Source organism: Halichoerus grypus, chromosome 6 (assembly GCF_964656455.1).
Source record: "Halichoerus grypus chromosome 6, mHalGry1.hap1.1, whole genome shotgun sequence".
NCBI classification, from domain to species: Eukaryota; Metazoa; Chordata; class Mammalia; order Carnivora; family Phocidae; genus Halichoerus; species Halichoerus grypus.
In genome coordinates this window covers 77,404,638-77,429,477 of record NC_135717.1, presented here as the reverse complement: position 1 = coordinate 77,429,477, position 24,840 = coordinate 77,404,638, and the positions used below count along the sequence as shown (strand labels likewise).

At 38.1% G+C, this 24,840-nt stretch overlaps 1 protein-coding gene across 6 annotated transcripts in view; it reads left to right on the top strand.

Annotated features, from left to right (window-relative positions):
- The window catches only part of ADIPOR2 (adiponectin receptor 2), a 95,588-nt gene that overhangs the window by 49,487 nt on the left and 21,261 nt on the right, over nucleotides 1-24,840 (top strand). For all 6 annotated transcript variants that reach the window (XM_078075438.1, XM_078075440.1, XM_078075439.1 and 3 more), the window contains one exon: nucleotides 1,075-1,328. In XM_078075438.1, coding sequence (XP_077931564.1) covers nucleotides 1,158-1,328 — 171 coding nt within the window. In that variant the 5' untranslated portion in view covers nucleotides 1,075-1,157. The remainder of the gene's footprint in view (nucleotides 1-1,074; nucleotides 1,329-24,840) is intronic.

Below are 24,840 nucleotides of genomic sequence, written 5' to 3'. Positions count from 1 at the left end.
AATGCAAAACATTACCAATGATATGTGCTATGAAAGTCAGAGACTTTGTCCTATTTATTTCATACAAAATATGGTGAATTTTGGTTTCCTCACCTGAAAAGTAGATACACAAATACACCCTTTGAGGTAATTGTGATGTTTAAATGAGACTGGATATGTAAGACCCAGCTATTATACATAAAATCCACATACTCTTTCTGCAGTTTGGTCTGGTTTTAATGAAAAAGTGATGTATTGTAAAATGGTATATTTGAAGTAAGTAAGTAAGAATTGCATACTGTAAAATGATATATTGTTAAAAAAAAAAAATGCAGGCAGAACAAAATGAAAAGTTTCCTCACTTGAGACCTTAAATTCTTCCCTGTGTGCTTCCGTACCAAGAGCACAGTTTTTAATATTTTCTAGTAGTTATTCTGTGCATATACAATTATACTTTTATAACTTCTGGGAACATTATACATGTTGTCTTGTATCCTGATTTTTTTTAAAAAATTGATTTTGACCATCTTTCCTGTTAGCAAATATAGATATTTTATACATTGTTTTATTCTTTTTTTAAAAAAGATTTTATTTATTTATTTGACAGAGAGACACAGCGAGAGAGGGAACACAAGCAGGGGAGTGGGAGAGGGAGAAGCAGGCTTCCCACTGAGCAGGGAGCCTGATGTGGGGCTTGATTCCAGGACCGTGGGATCATTACCTGAGCCAAAGGCAGACGCTTAACGACTGAGCCGCCCAGGTGCCCCTCTTTTTTTTAAAGGATTTTATTTATTTATTTGAGAGCGAGAGAGTGCGTGTGCGCATGGGCGCACACATGAACCGGGGAACGGACAAAGGGAGAGGGAGTAGCAGGCTCCCCACTGAGCAGGGAGTCACAGGACTCTGGGATCATGACTTGAGCTGAAGGCAGACACTCAACCCACTGAGCCATCCAGGCTCCCTGTTTTATTATTTTTAATGATTGCTGGGTATTCTATTGTTTGAGTGTATAATAATATAACCTTTGTCTTCCGCCAGCCACTCATTTAATGTGTTTATTTAAAATATGTTAATTCACAACTTTCCTCTCCTTAGGGTCAACTCACTATCCAGAAAGTCCATCCTCCCCAGAAGGGACAGAAAGGAAGACCTCTTTGTAAGAAAGGCTTGGGTATCCCATGAACCAGACAGCAGAAAACCGATTGGGGTGCAGCAGGACTCCAGAGCCAGATATAAGGCTCAGAAAAGGGCACCAGCTGGATGGTACAAGGAGAGGTGATAATGACAGCCACCAAGGAAATTTGGAACCTGTTTTAGAGGCATCTGTTCTTTCTTCCCATCATAAAAAAGTAAGTTAAAGGGGAAGGATGGTAAGTAAAACAATGTTTATGGGAATGTGGTTGGAGGGAAGATATTTAGGAAAAAAAAAAGTATGGGGATGTTGCTGGAGAGAGGATGGGGTTTTGAAAAGGAATATTGAGCACATTTGTAAGTTTTTGTTCAGGATAAATAAAAGTCTCATTTTTAAATTAGCTAGGTATTATTTGATTTTATAGTTAATCCTTTTCTGCTGACCCTAAAATCATACTTAATCTGCTTTATCTTGTTTGAGAAAGGAAATGGATTTTTTTTTTTAAGACTTTATTTATTTATTTGACAGAGAGCACAAGCAGGGGGAGTGGCAGGCAGAGGGAGAGGAAGAAGCAGGCTCCCCGCAGAGCAGGGGGAGCCCGATGTGGGACTCGATCCCAGGACCCCGGGATCATGACCTGAGCCGAAGGCAGTCACTTAACCAACTGAGCCACCCAGGCGCCCGAGAAAGGAAATGGATTTTTGTAGTTACTATTTAATCTTTATAATTCAACCATGTTTTAGTTATGACATATTATCATTTATATTTTTGGAGAAATTCTAACTCTGTGCTAGAACTACTACAAATATGGTTTATCTCTAGTGTCTACCTTGGGAGTCACTAGAATTCTGGGAACAGAAGGCAGATTTTAATCTTTCCTTTTACTTCCCAGAGAAAAGAGCAGCTTTGAAATTATTTAAGCAACTATGCCTTGAGAGCAAAGGTATAAGTATCTATGAACAGCATCAGAAAGTCATTGTTTTATACATTGTTATGTGCTTTGTATCCTTGGAATTCCGTAGCATGTGTTCACTGTTGTGGCTCTAGTACAATGTTTCTCAAACTGTAGGTTGTTTCCATTAGTGGTTTGTGAAATTGATTTTGGTACTACAAGTAGTGTTTAAAAAATTAAATAGTAAGAGAACAGTGAGGTGCATGTATGTAGTAATATACCTTTAAATTATATTATTTGTTGAAATTGTATAGTTTTATATAAATATGTACATAGATATGAATAATATATACATTTCTTAATGTGGGTTGTAGTTAAAACATTTTGAAAGCCTCTACTCCAAACTGTATCTTTACCATCCTAAGAGATATGTTTATTGTGTGGGTAATAGTGGTGTTGGTTTGAACTCCAGAGGGTTTTCTTGTCCTTTCAGGTCTATTACAAGAATTTCATCAGAGCACTGTAGCAATATAGGCACAATATAGGAAATTTAAGATAGTTCTTCTATTCTTAAGCCAACTTTATCTTCTTGGCTAGATTGTGCTATAGTGAAAGATTTGCATGCATGCGTGTGTATGTGCCCACACATACAGAGGACAGGTCAGTAGGATTAAAAAAGCACCTATTTGCCTATAGTAAGTATAATATTATTTGGTCTTTAAACCAGCATTATTACTGTTTAGAGAGAAGTTTAAGAGATATCTGGGGTAAGAACTTCTGTCTACAGTTAAGACCTTGCTTTCTTGCTGCCATTTTATAGTAATGTGTACTAGTAGCTAAGACTTTCCTATCTAAGCTCAGCAAGCTGTTTCTCTCATTTGCTACTAAGGCCTAAACAGTTGTTATTTTACTTGGATGAGTGACTGGAGGTGTTTTTTTAATTTTCCTTTTTATTACCGTAAACACAACATGAATTATTGCTAACTATATGTCCATTAGATCTCTAGAACTTTTACAGCTTGCATGACTGAAAACCTCCCATTTTCTCTGCCCCTGCTAGCCCTTGGCAGCTGCCATTGTGCTTTCTGCTTTTATGAGTCTGACTGCTTTAGAGATCTCATGTAGGTGGAATCATGCAGTATCTCACCTTCTATTACTGGCTTATTTCACTTAGCATAATATTCTCAAGGTTTGTACATGTTGTAGCGTATATCAAGACTTCTTTTTTAAGGCTAAATACTATTCCATTATGGGTATATACCGCATTATTTTATCCATTCATCCACTGATGAACATTTAGGTTGTTTGTACCTCTTAGCCATTGTGAATAATGCTATCAGTACTGTTTTCAGTTCTTTTTTGTATATACCCAGAAGTAGGATTACTGGATCATATGACTTCTATTTTTAGTTTTTTTGAGGAACCTCCATACTGTTTTCCATAGGAGCTGCATCATGTTCCCATCAATAGTGCACAAGGGTTCTCATTTCTCCACATCCTCGCCAACACTTACTATTTTCTTTTTTGATAATGGCTATCCTAACAGATGTGATGTGGTACCTCACTGTAGTTTTGCTTTGCATTTTTTGGATGATTAGTGATGTTGAGCATTCTTTTCCTCTACTTGTATACTTGGAGAAATGTCTCTTCACATCTTTTGCCCATTTTTTAATCCATTTATAAACCAATTGAGTTTTGGTTTTTTTTTTTTCTGTTGAGTTTTAGGAGTTCCTTTTATATTTTAGATATTAACTCCTTATCAGATATATGGTTTGCAAATATTTTCTCCTATTCCATAGGTTACCTTTTCATTCTGTTGATTGTTTTCTTTGCTGTGCAGGAGCTATTTAGGTGACATAGTCCCACTTGTCTAATTTGCTTTTATTATTTGTGCTTTTGATGTCATATCCAAGAAATCATTGCCAAAACCAGTGTTGTAAAACTTAACTTTTGCTCTGTATTTTCTTCTAGGAGATTTATAGTTTCAGGTTTTACATTTAGGTTTTTTTGAGTTAAGTCATTTTGAATTGATTTTTGTGTATTATGTAAGGGTCCATTTTTACTCTTTTGCACGTGGGTATCCAGTTTTCTAGTACCATTTATCGGAGAGATTCTGTATAGTCTCTTTCCCATTATATAGTCTTGCTGTTCTTGCAGAAGATCACTTGACTATATATGCTGAGTTTATTTCTGGGCTCATGATTCTGTTCCATTGGTCTCTATGTCTTCCTGCCAGTACCATACAATTTTGGTTACTGTACTTTTGTAATATGTTTTGAAGGAAGTGGGATATTTCCAGCTTTGTTGTTCTTTTTCTAGACTATTTTGACTAGGGGTGCCTGGGTGACTCAGTCGGTTAAATGTCTGCCTTTGGCTCAGGTCATGATCTCAAGAGTCCTGGGATCGAGTCCCATGTCGGGCTCCCTGCTCAGTGGGGAGTCTGCTTCTCCCTCTCCCTCTGCCCCTCCCATCCCCCACTTGTGCTCTCTCTCAAATAAATAAATAAAATCTTAAAAAAATACTGTTTTGACTATTTGAGGCCCTTTGTCATTCCATATGAACTTAGGGATTTTTTTTTTTTTTTTAATGATTGAGGTTATCTTAAAGAAAATGGAGATGTAGTAAACAGAATTGGAAGAGGGTTGACCAAGTTATTGAACACAGGGTCAGGAGACCCATCATCTACCCTTGTTAAATAGAAAAAGTTACTTAATTATCCTTGATTTATATTTGTCATAGATGATATCTGTGTTCCTTTCCAGTTATGATAGGACTCTACATTTTTAAAAAAAAGATTTTATTTATTTATTTGAGAGAGAGAGAGAGTGCAGGCGCATGCATGCACAGAGGGACAGTAAGAGGGAGAAGCAGACTCCCTGCTGAGCAAGGAGCCTGATGCAGGGCTTGATCCCAGGACCCTGAGATCATGACCTGAGCCGAAGGCAGACACTTAACTGACTGAGCCACCTAGCTGCCCCAGGATTCTACATTTTTATCAATTTTCTGATACTAAGAAATGTTCTCAAGGGTTTCCAGAATGTACACATTGAACTATTCTTTTTTTTTTTTTTTTTAAGATTTTGTTTTTAAGTAATCTCTACACCCAGTGTGGGGCTTGAACTCACAACCCCAAGATCAAGAGTTGCATGCTTTACTGACTGAGCCAGCCAGGTGCCTCACATTGAATTATTCTGGAATATACTAATACCCAATTTAAAGAACTGATGGTGATTATTAGTACCTCTGGCAGTTTCTAGAAGTGATTGTGTAACTGAATGCTTAGTAATGATTGATGGAAAATTGGGGAAGAGGAAAGGAGAAAGTGTGTGCAGGGCATTTTAATTAATAGTAGTGTGTGCAAGGTCCTGAATCTGAAAAGAACTTGGCATATTTAAGAAGTGTGGTCAGTGGGTAGGGGGAGGATAGTAAGAAATGAGGAAAAAAAATTCAGGTAAGAACCTTTGTAGACCATGATATGGAGAAAGTATATTGGAGGTTATTGGAAAGTTTTAGCAAAGGAGTGATAAGATTTTATTTGCATTCTAGAAAGATCACTTTGGGCTCTTAGGCGAAGACAGCAGATTTTGGGGGCTGTTGGTCGGGAGAGAAACTTGGAGATGAGTCAGAAGGCTGCTACAGAAATTCATGAGAGTTGCTTATTCTGGGTTGATGGTGATAGTTGAGTTGGCAAGAAGTGGATACATTTGAGCTGTGCTTTGGAGGTAGAGCTGACAGAATTTGCTGGTAGATTGGATATGATGGGTTAAGGGAGAAGGGAAGGAAATGACAAGAATGAGTCTGAGGTATGACGTGAATACTTGGGATTGCTGGGGTATGATTCTGTATTCTGAGATGGGAAAAACTAGAGGATAAGTTTGGAGGTGAAGTTAAGTTTAGGTGGGAGGATCAAGAGCTTGCTTTTGGCTGTGTTAAATATAAAATGCACGTGAGACATCTTAGTGGATGCATCTAGAAGATAGTTGGGTAAGAATGTGGCATTCCTAAGAGTGGCCTGGGCTGGAAGTAATTTATTTAGAACTAGCTGCAATGTAGATATGATACTTAAAACCATTCAAATGGTTAAGGTTACTTAAGAGAGGAAGAGAGAAGAGAGGGAAAAGAGAAGGGCCTAGGATCCAGCCTGAAGGACGCCAGCATTCTCAGGGCATTTCAAGGAGAGAGAGCAAGTAGGTAAGGTAGGAGGAAAACCCAGGAAAGTGTTACATCACAAAAACTGGGAAAGTCTTTCAAGAAGGAGGGGAGGGAGCAGTAGCAGTGATTGGTTTGTTTCTAGTGCTGCTAAAGAGATCATGGACAAAAAGGATAGACCAGTGACCATTGGTTCTGGAAACATGGTGTTCCTAGGTGAACTTAACAAGAGCTGTTTTGGTGGAGGAGTGGGAACAGAAGCCAGACCTTGGAGTAGATCAAATTGTGAATAGCAGGTGATAAGTATTCACGGCATGTGTAATAAGCAGTTCTTTCTCTGTCATGTAAAAAGATGTTTCAAACAAACAAGTGACCTTTTTTTCCAAGTTGTGTTTCTCATGCGCTGAAATTATTTTAAACTTTCTGGTTTCCCACACAGAATAATAATAAATAATAATAATAAAATTAGAATTACATAAAACCTTTAGTTTTTTGCTTATTCCTTTTATAAATGAGTACATTTTGTCCTCTATGGACAGCAAATGTGTAGATATAAGTACTTATTTTTTAGGTATTTTTGGACTATAAAAGAACACTTACTAAGACTGAATTGGAGGACACAAGGCCTACTATATTCTTTATTTTTTTTTTTTTTATTTTTTATTTTTTTAAAGATTTTATTTATTTATTTGAGAGAGAGAATGAGATAGAGAGAGAACATGAGAGGGGGGAGGGTCAGAGGGAGAAGCAGACTCCCTGCCGAGCAGGGAGCCCGATGCGGGACTCGATCCCGGGACTCCAGGATCATGACCTGAGCCGAAGGCAGTCGCTTAACCAACTGAGCCACCCAGGCGCCCTATATTCTCTATTTTTGAAGATTTTATTTATTTGTCAGAGAAAGAGAGCATGGGCGTGTGCATAAGCAGGGGGAGTGGCAGGCGGAGGGAGAAGCAGGCTCCCTGCTGAGCAAGGAGCCCAATGCAGGACTTGATCCCAGGACCCTGAGATCATGACCTGAGCCAAAGGCAGATGCTTAACCGACTGAGCCACCCAGGTGTCCCAGGCCTGCTATATTCTAACTCTAGATTTGTGGAGAATCTTTCCTGGATTCTTTGGACCTATACTTGGAATCTGTACTTTGCTTATTTTTGTGGTATTTGAGTATCAAAATGTGAATTTGAGAATTGTAACACAACTATCTTCAGTGCAGAAAGATGTTCTGGTAATTTTTTAATCTAAAAATGTTCATAATATGCATATTGAATGTTAAAGAAAAGCAGAAGGTAAGATTGTGTGTGTGTGTGTGTGTGTGTGTGTGTGTAGAGAGCAAGAGAGAGAGAGAGAACAACTTATAAGGTCATACACACTGAAATTTAGAGTTATGTAAATATTTTAATGTTTGTGCACCAAAAAAGTACATCCCTATGTTAGTCAGCTTTTGCTGCAGGAACTAAATACTCTAAAAGCTCAATGACTTAGAACGATAGAAACATACATGAGGGCTGTAGGTCAAGTGTGACTGCTCTAGGTTGCCATTCTGTTGTGGGTCACCTCCATGAGTATTCTTACTCTGGGACCCAGGCTGAAGGAGGCTGTCTGGGACATGTTCATGTGGCAGATTGCGAAAGTCCCAGAGAACAAATCAAATCACACATTTGCATTCAAAGTTTCTGCTCATATGTGATGTATGTTACATTTGCTTATGTTCCATTGGCCAAAGCAGTTATGTGCCCAGGTCCAAAGATAATGGGATGGGGTTTTATTTCTCTATGGGAAAGGAGTGAATGAATAATTGAAAACTTTATAATCTGCCACAGTTTGTAAGGAAAAAGCCATTCCCTATCCCAGTATCTTTATGTAGGTTACTGTACTTCATAAAATAAATTTTCAGTGCTAGGGGTACCTGGATGGCTAAGTCGGTTAAGTGTCCAGCTCTTGACTTCGGCTCAGGTCATGACCTCAGGGTCATGGGATCAAGCCCCACATTGGGGCTTGTCCTTCCTCTACCCCCCCCCCCAATAAATAAATAAAATCTTTAAAAAAAACACAAATTTTCAGTGCTGCATCAGATGCTGGAGAGAATTTTCTTATACCACAGAATACCGGAATGACAGTTGGAAGATGTAGGTTCTTCTGTTTATCTGACTCCTGATTATAACTTTGCAGAACTTTTCAGTGCATCAGTTTCTCTGAGAAAAGAGCAACAAGAACATTGTGTATGTCTTCTGTATGCATATTACATGAATAATGTGAGAATTTGTGAAAATTCTTTTAGTTTTTAGATTTGATGCTTGCTTTTCTGTTCCGGACTGTTGCCCTGAATTCTAATAATGAGCATTATGTTAAAAAAACAAAAAACAAACTTAGTAGTGTAAATATCCAGAGGTTACCTAAGATGATGTAAACAAGTATTGCAGTTGAACTATTCTATGATATGTTGAGTCTCTATGTGTTATAGATGAGAAAACTTAGTGAATGCTTAAGTGACCATTCCAGCCTCCCAGGAATTTCCAGTGTCTGGAGACATTTTTGGTTGTCAAAACTAGGGTAGTTGTGCTACTAGCATCTTGTGGGTAGAGGCCAAGGTTGCTGATAAAGATCCTATAATGCACAGACAGCTCCCATAACAAAGAAGTATCTAGCCAAGTATGTCAGTAAGTACCCAGGTTGAGAAAGCTAATATATGTACTGACTACCTCAGTAGCACATTGTCACAATAGCATATCTAGAACTATTATGTCTTCTATTAATGGAAGTATTGTAGGAATGTATTTTTTCAGATCCAGGTCTGTCATTTTGCAAATCTCCAAGAGATTTCATCAAATCATAATCTTTGTAAATGATTCATTTGAAGTTGTGCTGTGCACAGCCTGCAGGGTGGAACATGGTGGCCCTGTTTGCCTGCTCTGGGCCAGGTGCGTTTCTAAGTGCTAGGAATATGTGATGGGTAAGAGCCATGATTTTTGCCTGCATGGTGCAAGTGCAGAGGTGAAGACACACGATAAACTCCTGAACACATAAATGAATAAGCTAATTACAGATGGTGATAATTGCTATGAGGAGAAAAGTATGCTAAAGTAATGAGGTGAGAGAATTTTGAAGACATTTATTTCTTATTTTTTTTTTAGAGCAGTTTTTAGGTTCACAGAAAAATTGAGGGGAAAATACAGAGATTTTCTGCATACTCCCTGCCCTCACACATGCATAGCCTCCCCCACTGTGAACATCCCCCACCAGAGTGTTATCTTTGTTACAATTCATGAGCCTATATTGACACATCGTAATTACCCAAAGTTCATAGTTTACAGTTTATTCATGATGTTGTATATACTATGGGTTTGGACAAATGTATGACATATATCCATCATTATGGTATTATGCAGAGTACTTTTAGTGCCCTAAAAATCCTCTGTGCTCCATCAACAGCCCCCCCCCCCCAAGTTCTTTAGCTATAGTTAAGAAAAGCATGTTTGAGGTGAGGCCTGAGTGATAAGGAACCAGCAAAGAGCTAGGGGAAGAGTATTTCCAGGTAGAGGAAACAAGCTAGTATAGGGGGCCAGAGGTGGAATAAGCTTTTTCCCCTCTGCTGTTTCTGTCTCCTCCTCCCCACCCCCTTTTTTCCCCCTTGAGGACTGAAAGAAGGCCAGTGCAATTAGAGCATGAGGAACACGAAGAAAGAGTGAAATGAGATGAGGTCAGTAGGCCAGGGACGGATCAGATCATATAGGTGTATAGAAGGAGTTTAGATTTTATTTTAATAAAATCCGCTAAAAAATGAACAGCCTTTGGGGTGTTTAAACAGGAGGGAGGGATTGTGATTTTTAAAAGATCACTTTGGATGTGGAGAAGGAACTGTGAGAAGACAGAATGGAAGGACAGGAGCCGGTAGAATATTCTACGTCAGAGAAGATGTTGGCTTGAAACAGGGTGGTAGTAGCCGCAGAAATGGAGGGAAGTGGAGGGATTCCCAGTATATCTTGGAGGGCAAGCCAGCAGGACTTCCTGATGGATTCGATGTGGAGAGTGAGGAAAAGAGGGTAATCAAGGATGATTACTGGATATTTTAACTGCACAAAAACTGGGATTGGTAAAGTGGGGGAGGCAGGCTTAAAAAGGGGGAATCAAGAGTTTTGTTTTAAAATGTGAGATTTGAGATTCTCTTCAGTCTAACTGAATAGGTAGTAACTATATCGCTATATGATTTTTAATGTACCACTGTTTTTTAACTATATTCAAAACTGACACATGCTTATTGAACCTAAAGACTTTTATTAAAGCTAGAAGTAGAATTTCAGACTAGCCAATTTGAGATTAAAAATGGCAACAAAGTTATATTTATAATATTAGTTAATGAGACAGTAAAATGTTTTTAGAATTTAGAATTTATCCATCCAGTCCCTTTTGTGTCAGATTCACAATGTTTCATTTTATACTATGTATTTTTATTTATCATTTTCACTTGATAGAGTGGTATCTTCTAAATACAATGTTTGTGCTCTTTGTTTCACTAACAAATAATTGAGCAAATGTGATTTTTTTCATCCTTATGAATGAACTCATTATATTGCCTTGAAAACCTGTATTTGATTTTCCTTTAATCTTACAGTTAACTCAGAAGCCATAATCCTGAACAAAAGAACCATTTCTCTCTTCACATCTGTTTTAACATTTTCTGTGAGGAATCATGGAGTGAGAGAATGATATCCTTAGATTGTGGAATGTTAGAGTTGAAAAGACTCTCTGAAACCATCTTGTTTACTTTCCTCAATTTACTAAAGAGGAAATTATGTGTTTTTGTTCCTAATGAAAATTTGTCCTTTCTGTATTGTTTCCCTTTGGAGTGGAAGTTCTTTGCTGAAAATGAGAAGGTGGTTTATGGAAAGGCCAGTGTCTCTGTATGTACTACCTACCTGGGAGGTGGTTTCAATAAGAAAACTTATTGGATCATTTAAGCAATGAAAACTTTTCTACTGCTCTAGTTTTCCCTTGCCCCTTCTCTTCATTCATGACGTTCTTTATTTAATCTGTATACAGTACTGTCCCTTGCTGTTAATTTCAGAGTTGTTAGTATAGAATAATGATGGGAGCTAGAAAAGAAGGAAGATAGAGTTACAGAAAACTATGTAATTTTGAGACTGAAATTAAAGACAAAATACTAACTTAATATCTTCCAGGGGCGTAATGAGTTCCATACACTGATTTTTTTTGTTTGTTTTTGGAGGAAGGATTCATTTCTTGAAATTTCCAGTTTTGAAGTGGAAGTATGTGAACTGTTAGCAAATGGAGTGTATCCATCTAAATAATTCTAATAGTGCCTTAAATTTGTATGTAGCACTCTCACAGACATGATCTCATTTGCTTCTCAAGATTGCACTCTGAAATAGGAAGACCAGATATCTCTTTTTAAAAGTGGATGAAAGTGAGATTTAGAAAGCTTAGAGTAATTTGCCCAAGGTCACATGGCTAAATGAGAGCATGTGCTAGGTCTTCTGACTGCACTTTCTGCTGAACAATGATGCCTTTATGAAAATTGGCAGCAGGCTGGCTTCATGTTCCTCATTTCCAAACTCTGCCTCTGAGTATTTATGTTGAGCCCAGAGGTTAGATTCAACCATTGGTACTTGTTTTTTGACAGAATTTTTGTGCACACCTAATTTTCTCTTAGGCCAGGATAATTTTGCTTCTCAGAAGCATTCTAACCTTTCAGTGGATTTTTTGTTTATTTTGAAAGAAACCTAACGTTATCATGGTGCGTTCTTTCATATTTCTAATGATTTTGCATCATTTTCTTTGAGTATTTGTTCCCTCTTTTTATTTTTATTTATTATTTTTTTAAAGGATTTTATTTACTTGAGAGAGAACAAGCGAGCTTGCACGAGTTGGGGGGAGGGGCAGAGGGAGAAGCAGACTCTCCGCTGAGCAGGAAGCCCAACAAGGGACTTGATCCCGGACCCCAGGGTCATGACCTGAGCCAAAGGCAGATGCTTAACTGACTGAGCCACCCAGGCACACCTTTTCCCTCTTTTTAGAATATAGAACTTAATGTAGATTGCATAGGCTTAGATTCTCTAGCTACATTAAATGCCAGTTGTGCATAAGGATAAAAATGTAATAGGAAAGGCAAGAGAGGTGTCTTTTTTTTTAAACAAAAAACAAGTTAAATGAAATTCTAAATTTATAAAAATAAGGTTTAAAGGTAGTTGTATCCATGACAGAGTGATATGTCTTTTTGTGCAGGTGTTTATTAGCAGATTCCTTTAAATCAGTGAATCTATTTTGGAATGCTTATCTGATCACTTATGGCCCTTTAAGGAAAATAAACACAAATGCCAGGATTAAATCCCTAGCCTACTAAATCAAATCTTTGGGTCCTGGATGAATGTATTTTTTAAAATCTTCACAAGTGACTAAGATGCTCACTGTTGTTTAAAAATTAGTGCCTAGAGTTATAGTTCTTTTTTTTTTTTTTTAAAGATTTATTTTTAGAGAGAGAGCACACAAGAGGGAGGGTCGAGGGAGAAAGGAGAGAGAATCTCAAGCCGATTTCATGCCTAGTACAGAGTCTGACATGGGGCTCGATCTCACCATCCTGAGATCATCCCCTGAGCCGAAACCAAGAGTTGGATGCTTAATCAACTGTGCCATCCAGGCAACCCTATAGTTCTTTTATTTAAAATAATGTATTATAAACTTCTCAGGAGCATGGTGTGCAAAAAGACAAATCTCTGTGTATCCTCTGAGGAATATTTGGGAAATCAAGTTAGATTTTTTGTTGTTTGTTAAAGGAAAATGTCACATTTACTCACAGTTCACTATTTTTAAAAATACTGAGATAATTCATATATAAAGTTCACCCATTTAAAGTGTTGTACAATTCAAAAGTTTTAGTACATACACAGAATTGTGCAACCATCACAACACTCTTAATTTAGAACATTTTTATTATCTCTAAAAGAAACCTCTTTTACCCATTAGCTATCATTCCTATCCCCACGCCTTAACTCTAGGCAGCTGATTTCCAGTCTCCTTTCTGTCTTTATGGATTTTCCTGTTGTAGACTTTTTATATAATGGAATCATGGGATGTGTGGTGTTTTATGACCAGCTCTTTTACTTAGCATAATGCTTTCAAGGTTCATTTGTGTTGTATCACTTATCAGAACTTCATTTTCTTTTATGGCTGAGTAATATTCCATTGTATGGTTGTACTATGCTTTATTGAAAAAAATGTTGCTATGAACATTCATGTACAAGTTTTTGTGTGCCCATATGGTTTCATTTCTTATACACAGGAGTGATTTTTCTGGACCATGTGTTAACTATGTTTGTAACATTTTGAGGAACTGCCAGACTGCTTTCTATAGCAGCTGTACCATTTTACATCCCCACTAGCAATGTTCGAGGGTTCCACTTTTTCCATGTCCTGGCCGGCACTTAGTTTGGCCTGTCTTTGTTATTTTTTTTAAACATATATATGTATATTTAAAGATTTTATTTATTTGACAGAGAGAGCATGAGCAAGGGGAGAGGGAGAAGCAGAAGCAGGCTCCCTGCTGAGCAGGGAGCCCAATGCTAGACTTGATCCCAGGACTCTGGGATCATGACCTGAGCCAAAGGCAGATGTTTAACCGATTGAGCCACCCAGGCGTCCGTTGCCTGTCTTTTTGAATATAGCCATCCGAGTGGGTGTGAAGTGGTATCTCATTGTGGTTACAGTTGACTCGAGGTTTTTTTTTTTTTTTTTTTTAAAGATTTTATTTATTTGAGAGAGAGCACAAGCAGAGGGAGCGGCAGGCAGAGCGAGAAGCAGGTTTCCTGCTGAGCAAGGAGCCCGATGTGGGGCTCAGTCCCGGGGCCCTGGGATCATGACCTGAGCCAAAGGCAGACACTTAACTGACTGAGCCACCCAGGCGTCCCTGACTCTTGAGTTTTTTTTAATTTTTTAATTTTTTAAAGATTTTATTTATTTGACAGAGAGAGACACAGTGAGAAAGGGAACACAAGCAAGGGGAGTGGGAGAGGGAGAAGCAGGCTTCCCACTGAGGAGGGAGCCCGATGCAGGCCTCCATCCCAGGACCCTGGGATCATGACCTGAGCAGAAGGCAGACGTGTGACGACTGAGCCACCCAGGCTCCCCTACTCTTGAGTTTTTATCAGGAGATCTACCTAGGTTAGCTGTGGCTGAAGATTTTAATTATTTAACTTCTTTGAAGACTCTGGAAATAGAAATTAAATTCAAACCTATTAAAAACTCAAGTTGTGTCTGTTCAACTTCTAATGGTTCGGTTCTTTTTGTCTATACCATTAAACTACTTTAACCTACTATCATCTCCCATCTGGAATATTGGGCTAGATCTCCTAATAGGGCTTTCTGTTTTGTTTCTTGTTTTTGTCCAGTGTATTCCTCACACAGTTGCTAAAGAGAATTCTTAAAAAATGCAGAGTTTTGTTAGCCATTTCCATTTTAAAAAATTCATTTGCTTCCCATTGCACTTAGGACAAAATCCCAACTCTTTTCCATAATCTACAGGACTCTGATGATCTCACCTCTCTGGTTGTCTGAATTCATTTCAGGACATTCTCTTTCTTGGTCAGTGAGCCTTAACCACACTGGCCTTATTTCCTTAAACAGGCTAAGTTCTCTCCAGCTAGAGAGCCTTCAAACGTGGTTATTTTCTCTGCCTGGGGTGTTGTTAGGGCCACACTTCTGGCTAACTGCTGCTTATTCTTTAGTATTTAAATTAAATATCACTTCCTTAGAAAAACCTTTCACAAATTCTCTATCTCCACTTCATTCTATTTCATCTTTCCCATTCTTAAAGCATACCATTTATATTTCATCACAATACACACCATAACTTGTAATTATGTATTTATATGATTAGATGTTAATAATTATTTTTGCTTGTAGACTATGTTCCATGGTGGAACAAATCTTGCCTTTTGTCACCCCATCCTCAGATTCTAGCCCAGTCTTTTTGATTTGTGGTGGGTGTATAACACATAGTTGTTGAATGAATTTATCAGTAGCCAATATAGTGTTCTAGGTCTAAATTGTTTCAGGTAGTTTCCATAAAAAGATGTATAGAAAGAGAATATTGGGGCATGCTGTTTTGATGTTCAGGGAAAATTAATCAACATACTTGTTTAATCTGTGATAGAATAAGTATATTTTTATTATTTATCAGAAGAATGATAGCTCATATTTATTGGGCCTGTACAATGTATGAGGCAACTTTCTAAGCTCTTTTGCACATATCATCTCATTCATTCCTGGAGTAGCCTTATAGAGTGGGTATTAGTAGTATTTGTTTTACAGATGAGGAAACTAAGGTTCCATTGAATTTATGTGAGTGATACACTGGGACTCTTATTGGAGGTTTTAATATACTACTTCTCTTCATGGGGCTGGATTTTCCTTTCATTGATTTATTGTCAAAAGTGTGATTTGGCAGTTTGAATGGTTATTTGTCTTTAATATAATACATTTTAAAGGACACTGTTTTCATAGATGGTCAAAATTGTGGAAAAAGAGACTCTGTGATAGATGGTAGTGATCCATTGTAATTGTGGAATTGACTCTTAAGTAGCTTCAAATGAAATAGTGCACAATTAATTCATTTCCCTGTGTGTGAGGGTCCTTTATTTGAGGCAATGGAGAGGTTAATTTACTTTATTCCTTGAGAAGCAAAATGGATTTTTTTTTTTTTTTTAAGAAAGAGGACTAGGGGCGCCTGGGTGGCTCAGATGGTTAAGCGTCTGCCTTCGGCTCAGGTCATGATCCCAGGGTCCTGGGATCAAGTTCCGCATCGGGCTCCCTGCTCAACGGGGAGCCTGCTTCTCCCTCTGCCTCTCTCTCTGTCTCTTATGAATAAATAAAATCTTTAAAAAAAAAAAAAGAAAGAGGACTAGGAATCAAATACAGTTGACCCTTGAATGATACAGGTTTAAACTGCATGGGCCTACTTATATGTGGATTTTTTTTTTGAAATATGAAGTACCAGTACTGTAAATGTATATTATTTATGATTTTTTAGTAACATTTTCTTTAGCCTACTTCATTGTAAGAATACAGTATATAACATACAAAATATGTATTAATCAACTGTTTATATTATTGGTAAGGCTTCTGGTCCATAGTAGACAATTAGTAGTTAAGTTTGTGAGGAATCAAAAGTTATACGTGGATTTTTGACTACATGGGGGGTCAGTGCCCCATCCCTTGGTTGTTCAAGGGTTAACTGTACTTATAAAATTAAAATCTCTGGAATAGGAGTCTGTTTTTTATAAGCTCCCTCATATGATTCTGGGGCACACTTAAAATTTGAGAACTAGTGATTATAGCCTTCTCCTTTTCATGATATATATGTATGTGTTCTAGACTGATGGAACTTCAGCAGGGTAGGTCCAGAGTAGCTGCATGTGTCCTTATCCGTAAGTGGAGTATTTGATAGTATGTACTTTGTCTCGTAGTGTGGTAGTGAGAACGATGCCTGGTATATGGAGAGTACTTACAAATGTTGGATATGACACATCATTGGAGGCCTGTATTTTTGTCAGAAAAGATCTGCTTAAATTTCACCTTAGAAAGGCAGACTGTTCTATCCAAAAGACAGGGCATAATCTATTGGATATTGTTCTTATTAGACTTTGTAATCATCTTTAAAAAAAGGTTGACTTTGTTATTATCTGTTTTTGCTAACGTAAACAGAATGCCTATCCCCAACACTTAAAATAGTTTGGAGTGTTGTATTTGCTCAATAAATAAGGAAAGGAATGAGTGAATGATTGAACCTAAGTTTTAGTCCTGGTCCACTGCTAGCCAGCTGTGTGATTTTGGCCAGTTTTCTTTATTTCTTTGGGCCTCATTTTCTTAATATTGAAATGAAGTTGTTGGAACTAGGTGATAGCTAAGGTTTTCTCAACCTCCACATTTCTGTGGTCCCCCACTATAGTTTTAACTCTTGTTTGTCAGAGGATAAAAGATGAATGAGGGTCATAATTAGTTTTTCATGGATTGGTCTAATTAGGTGTCTTTGCTTAATAACTCTATTTAATAGCTACTTTTATCACTTTTACCAAGTTTGTTTTTATTTAGTGAAGCCATTTCTGTACTTCAGTAGATAATCTCAAAGGAAGCAGGTTGGTAAAAGGAAAAAAAAAAAAAAAAAGCAGAGTTTTGGGTTCAGAGAGACCTGGATTTGAATCTCTGATCTCTTCTACATCATTATTTCCCAACATTTTTGAGAAAAAACAACAGAAAACCTTATTGAAGTATAATATGCATGCAGAAAAGTGCGTATATTGTAAATGGATAGTGTGATAAATTTGTATAAACTGGGCACCAGCTGTGTAACCAGTACCCCTAGAGGTCCCCTTAATGCCTTCCCTCCTCCATAGTGATGCCTGTCTCTTTCCCAGAGGTAACCATTGTCCTGACTAGTTTTCCTGTTTTTGTACTTTATGTCGTCGGAACCATTCAGTATGTACTCTTATTTCTGGCTTCTTTCAGTATCATGTTTGTGAAATTCATTTGTACTTTGTGTAGCTGTAGTTTGTTCATTTTAACTTTCTTTGTGTGACTATAACATATTCTCTTAATGAAGGCTAGTGGGTTGTTTCAAGTTTTGGGCTATTATAAGAAGTATTTCTATGAATATTCAAGTACTTGTCTTCTGGTGAATGTATAGAAGTATTTCTGTTAGCTCTATACCTAGGAGTGGAATTGCTGGGTCAGGGATGACCCCTTTCCTCCTTTAAACAACAAAAACATTTAACAGATGCTCACATGATGGTCATATTTTTAATATTAGTTTGAAAAAAATGCCTGATAGAAATTGACCAGGAATTTAGTTCATTTATGTAAGATATTGTCGTTAGTTTGGGAATCAAGGTACCACTCAGAGCTGTGTATCTTCCCTTAGATTGCATTTCTTTATTTACCATGCTAGATCTGGATTTCCACATCATAAAATGGGGGTAAAAATACTCATCTCAGAAGGTTGTTGAGGATTTGATTATTTAATTTGTAAAAGCAGTGCAGTGTCTGGCATGCTAAAGTTAGTGCACAATAAATAAGAATTCTGTTACCCCATACTTCTTTGTAATAGTACTCAAGTAATTGCAATAAATCCTGGTAATCACATCCTGAACTTATTCTTACATCTCAGCCACCCTTGACTTCAACATTTTTTTTCCACAAAGGTGTTTTCTAAATCTATCATCTTAGTACTGACCCCTTTATTGGACCTTTAACTGCTTTAAATTGAACTAATTTAGCCTGCTCCCTCCCCCATAAGCTTTTACTTCAGATGTCCTGGTTTCTATTAAATAGTCCCAGCTTTCTTCCAAGTATCCAAACCTGGTTCCTAGAATGTCAGAGTGGAGGGAATACTAAGAGTCATTTAGTTTAGTAAAGATGCATGCATGCATTTATTCTTTCTGCAGATTTTTTAGGTGCTTTTAAAAAAAGATTTTATTTATTTATTTTTAGAGAGAGAGTACAAGTCGGGGCGGGGGGGCAGGGACAAGCAGACTCCACACTCTGCGAGGAGCCCAACGCAGAGCTTGGTCTCATGACCCGAGATCATGACCTGAGCCGAAACCGAAAAAGAGTTGGATGGCTTAACCAACTGAGCCACCTAGGACCCCGGTGTTTTTTTAAGTATGTATTGGCACTCTGGGAATACAAAGATAAAACATAGTTTCTGCCCTTAAGCAGCTAACAGTCCAGTTAGAGGGACAGACAAGGAAATCACTACATTTGTGGTAAGGGATGTACGATTGTGCAGGATACTATAGGAGTAACTGTACTTCCAGCTGGGGGTCTAGGGAGGCAAAACTTGAGTTTCAGAGTTAACTAAGAGAAAAGACTAAGGGCATTCTAGGCAGAGGGAACAGCAGATGTGAAGACACAAGTAAGAAATAGTATGCTTTTAGGGAATAGTACCAATAATAGCTAGCATGTATTGAGTATACATTGGTATGTACTGGTGTCTAAGCCTGGAAAGTGTTCAGCATAGCTAGAATGAAAGATCAAGAGTGCAAGGTAGCAGAGGGTTTGGTAGCAAGTAAGCCTAGACAATTGAGGCCTAAAATCCAGATTTCTAGACTCCTGGTGCAGTATTCTTATCATCCAGAATTCTTTTTGAAATGTATAATGTGGTTTGTTGGTTGAAATGAATAGGCCATTTCTTCCAGGCCTCTGACTCCAAAACCTGGGTTCTTTTAACTGTATTTGCTGAAGTATATAGTTTAGTGTTTTGTAAGCTTCCTTAGACAAAACCACAAAAGAGGCATTTTAAACCAGGTTGCCCTGATCTTTAGTTTACACGTTTTCTTCACATCTTTGAGTTTTCAAGGTATTAAGTCAAAGAGAGCAGCCTTTATGGTTGTCCTACTTGACTTCTGCTCCAGATTCTTCTTCATAAATGGGATAAGGAGCCAACTTTTACTCATTTCACCTAGGAATTATTTATTGAGCAGTTTTACTTTAACCAAACTCATGAGAATGCCACTGTATATTAATTTATCCTAAGAAAGCTATCTTGTAAATAGGCTCTCTTCTGCTGATCCTACATTTTCTTTTCTGGAGGGAAATGTATTTAGGACATTCAGTTAAGATTAGATAGAGTTGCTATGTGACAATAAAAAAAAATTGGATTATTTTAAAGATCTTTTCTGTTAAGCTTTGATAGAGACAACTAGTCTATACAGGCTAAGAGTATATATATTTTTAGGCAGCCCAAAATGAATGTTTTATACATTAGATATTGTACTTATTTTACTGGACAATTCAAGAGACACATTCATCAGTGCCTTTTCTCTTTCAGCTTTCATTTTTTTGTACACACCTTAATTTCCATTAACTTATGTGTTTGTCTTCGTTAGCTATATCAGCTTACTACCTTACTACACATTTCAGATTTCTAAATTTAAGCTGGATTCAGCCTGTCAGCTTTCCAAAAAGACCATTAAATAACCTGTTGCTCAAACTAAGCCAGGTTTATTACTTGCTGCAGTAAGAGTGCATTCCACATAAAGCATCCTAGTAGTGTTTTACAAAGGAGAGGTCATGAATAGATACTTATAGGGTTTGGAGGTCTGGGTTCTAGTGGTTTAAGTCAGGTCTTTGAATATAGCAGTCATGGGGTGCCTGGGTGGCTCAGTCAGTTGAGCGTCCAATTCTTGATTTCGGCTCAGGTCATGATCTCGGGAGATCGAGCCCTGCGTGGGGCTCTGCTCTCAGCGCAGTCTGTTTGGGATCCCCCTCCGTCCCTTGCTCTCTCTCTAAAATAAATAAAATCTTTAAAAAAAAGAATACAGGGGTGGCTGGGTGGCATAGTCTGTTAAGTGTCAGACTCTTGGTTTCAGCTCAGGTCGTGATCTCACGGTGATGAGATCAAGCCCTACATTGGACTCTGTGCTCAGGGCCAGTCTGCTTAGAGTTTCTCTCTCCCTGTCCCTCTGCCCCCCTCCACCACGTGTGTGTGTGTGTGTGTGTGTGTGTGTGTGTGTGTGTGTGTACGCATGCGTGTGCACGTGTGCTCCCTCTCAAATCTTAAAAAAAAAATATAGCAGTCATATTGGTGTTACACAGAGTTTGTGATTTGATATTTTAGGACTGGTGGAGCAAGTCTCAATGAACAGGTATTTGATTAAGTGAGCAGATTTGCCCAGTTGAACAGTTGATTGTACTAAGGAACTGATTGAGCAGTTTGTTGTTTAGTTAAATGAATTTTTGAGAAGTTTCTAAAGCGGATAATAAAGTTATTTACTGACTGGTATTCTTAACCTTCCTGGGCAGGAATCCCCTGGAATAGATGATAAAAATAGGGGCCTTTAGATCTTAGTCCTCGTAATTAAGCTATCTGTGAATGCAGAAGATCTCAGTTCTCAGTGACATCTATAAAGGCAGACAAATTTTAACCAAAGATTTACTGTTCTCTGCCCTGGGTATTTTACCATTTCCTTGACCTTTATTTTCTAACTATGGAAGGTATTACGATTGTGGATCTGTGTGGCATTTTGTCTACTGGTCTACTGACTTCAACTAATATTTACATTTATAATTTATGTCTTGCTACTCTCCTGAATGCATCCTTATTTTCAGTTGAACTGAATGGGTCTCTTGTCCTCAAAGTGGTACTTTAGCTTTTTTCCCCTCTTGATTATTTTCTTTTATCTTTTCAAAATTGTTTTTTTTTTTTTAAAGATTTTATTTACTCATTTGTCAGAGAGAGAGAGCACAAGCAGAGGGAGAAGCAGGCTTCCCGCTGAGCAGGGAGCCCGATGCGGGGCTCGATCCCAGGACTCCAGGATCATGACCTGAGCCGAAGGCAGTCGTTTAACCAACTGAGCCACCCAGGCGCCCCTCAAAATTCTGTTTTTCATGCAACCTTTTCTGAGCTCCACATCTCCCTGCCTTTAATAACTATACCTTATTTCTATTTTAGTCATTTATATGACTAAGTCAGACGCTCATTAGGTTGTAAGCCCATGGAAGACGGAGACTATACTTTACTCATCTATTTAAGAATCTTTTTAGTAGGGACGCCTGAGTGGCTCAGTCAGTTAAGCATCTGCCTTCAGCTCAGGTCATGATCCTAGGGTCCTGGGATGGAGTCCCACCACATCGGGCTCCTTGCTCAGCGGGAAGCCTGCTTCTCCCTCTGCCTGCTGCTCCCCCTGCTTGTGTTTTTTCTCTCTTTCTGGCAAATAAATATATTTTTTATTTTATTTTATTTTTTAAAAATTTTATTTATTTATTTGACAGAGAGACAGCGAGAGAGGGAACACAAGCAGGGGGAGCAGCAGGCAGAGGGAGAAGCAGGCTTCCCGCCGAGCAGGGAGCCTGATGCAGGGCTTGATCCCAGGACTCTGGGATCATGACATGAGCCGAAGGCAGACACTTAACAACTGAGCCACCCAGGCGCCCCTAAATATCTTTTTTAAATAAAAGAATCTTTTTAGTAAACGTTTAACTTAATGACGGTTTTGAACTGAATTGGGCTAAAAACAGGTAAATGTCCAAATGAATTCTTTTCATATTAGACTGATCTTAAAGGTCTTTCATCTTTATCACTATGGTTGTCTGTCTTTCCAAAGGCAAAAGATACTCTAGAGAATTGTCATTTTAGGTTGCACTGTGGATAGATCATCAGAGTCAGATATCATTGTATTTTGAAATATAATATGTTTAACTTAGTGTTTTCACAGATGGACTTCACTGAATGTAGGAGAAAAATATTTAAAAGTGTCTTTGTACTTCAGAGCATTGACCTTTAAGTTTAAATATAGTAATTTATTTGTAGAAAGCCTTAGAAAATTAAATTTTATGCCCTTTTTTTTTTAAGATTATTTATTTGTCAGAGTGAGAGAGAGAGCACAAAGCAGGGGGAGTGGCAGGCAGAGGGAGAAGCAGGCTTCCAACTGAGCAGACGCTTAGCTGACTGAGCCACCGAGGTGTCCCAATTTTATGCCATTTTTAAGGCAGCTTTGGTGGTGTTTCATCTTTCACAATATCCTGTTTCTCTTCATAATTTATTTTGATGAGGGTTAGAATATGACAACAGAAACAGAATATATCATGTATTTAACACTTGTATGTGATCATCTTTTTTTTTTTTTTTTTTTAAAGATTTTATTTATTCATGAGAGAGAGAGGCAGAGGGAAAAGCAGGCTCCCTGCAGAGCAGGGAGCCTGATGTGGGACTCAATCCCAGGACCCTGGGATCATGACCTGAGTCGAAGGCAGACGCTTAACTGTCTGAGCCACCCAGGTGCCCCGTGGTCTTCTTAATATAGATGCTATTTAGTGTTGAAAGAGAGATCTTTGGGTACTGTGGTTTAGTGCCTGCTAATGGGAAATTGAATGTCATTTCAAATGCTCATGACAAGGTAGTTCTTTAGAGTTAATATTGGAAGACAAAGACTATTTTTTATACTGTGCCCAGGATAGGCTTTCTAAACCATTGTTGTGTGGCATAGCCGTGAACTTGCATGTGTACCCTAGAGAAAGTATTTTTTTTTTATCCTGTGTTCTAGCCAGTGTTTGACTCTACCATTTTATTCCTACTTGTTATCCTCTGTCTAACCCAGGGAGTTATATTTACTTCCACTGACTCTGTGTAGAGCTCTTTTTTTTTTTTTTTTTTAAAGATTTTTATTTATTTATTTGAGAGAGAGAGAATGAGAGAGAGCGAGCACATGAGAGGGGGGAGGGTCAGAGGGAGAAGCAGGCTCCCTGCCAAGCAGGGAGCCCGATGCGGGACTCGATCCAGGGACTCCAGGATCATGACCTGAGCCGAAGGCAGTCGCTTAACCAACTGAGCCACCCAGGCGCCCTGTGTAGAGCTCTTAATCAGCAACTCCATAATGCTTGAACACAATATATAGCTCATTATGGGCTAGTATTTTAGATGTTTATTTTTTGAGGACATATTTGTGAGCCTTCTGTTTTAGGAGGGGGAGAATTGGAGACAATACTTGGTAAATTAACAGACAAAGAATACTTTGTACTTCTGAATGAAACATTCTTTTATAAATATTGAGAAATTTTGCTGACATATTGGGATGGATAGAAGTATTTATCTTTACTGGGATATGTATTTCTGACCACTGACTACATTCTGCCTCAAAGCATACACTGGACCACCAGAAATGGAATTATAGTTGACCCTTGAGAAGTGCAGAGGTTAAGGGTGTGTCGACTTTTTGAAAATCTGTGTATAACTTTTGACTTCCCCCAAAACTTACCTGCTGGTAGCCCACTGTTGATTGGAAGCCTTACTGATAATATAAAAGTTGATTAACACATATTTTATATGTTCTATGTATTATGTACAGTATTATATACTGTGTACTGTATAAGCTAGAGAAAAGTGTTACTAAGGAAAGCATTAAGGAAGAGAAATACATTTGTGGTACTGTACTGTAAAAAATTCATGTGTACGTGGATCTGTGCTATTCAAACCCGTGTTCAGTGTCAGCTGTATTACTGTTGGGTGGTATTTATTAACAAAACTGCCTTAAAAAAAAAAAATGGATGTAGTTACATATCTTAGAAATGTAATCCACAGTGAAATCCTTGCCTTACGTATAGGCTTGCATTCTGTTAAATTGAAATTAATTTTTTTAGAAGCACTATTTTGGGTAGAAAGGGCAGTTGTAAAAGATGAGAAGAGAAAATGTGGACAAGCAGCTTTAATGCTTTGCAAGGTTCCAGTATGCATGAGTTTCAGTTATCATGGGTTAGTTAAATAATAGCAGGCTCTCAACAGTATGGTTCAAATTTCACTTACTGTGGTATATTTACTGTGTGTAATTGCATAAAGCACAAACTTTTGTGCTAGCTCTTCAGTCTACAATCTGCATATACTGTGCAAATAGTAGATACGCATCGTGATTAGTGAGCAGTCATGTCACTTCTTTGAAAGTCTATCATGACTGGGCGCCTGGGTGGCTCAGTTGTTAAGCGTCTGCCTTCGGCTCGGGTCGTGATCCCAGGGTCCTGGGATCGAGTCCCCGCATCGGGCTCCCTGCTCCGCGGGAGGCCTGCTTCTCCCTCTCCCACTCCCCCTGCTTGTGTTCCTGCTCTCGCTATCTCTCTCTCTGTCAAATAAATAAATAAAATCTTAAAAAAAAAAAAAAAGTCTATCATGACTGATTGGTTATCATACATCTGTCAT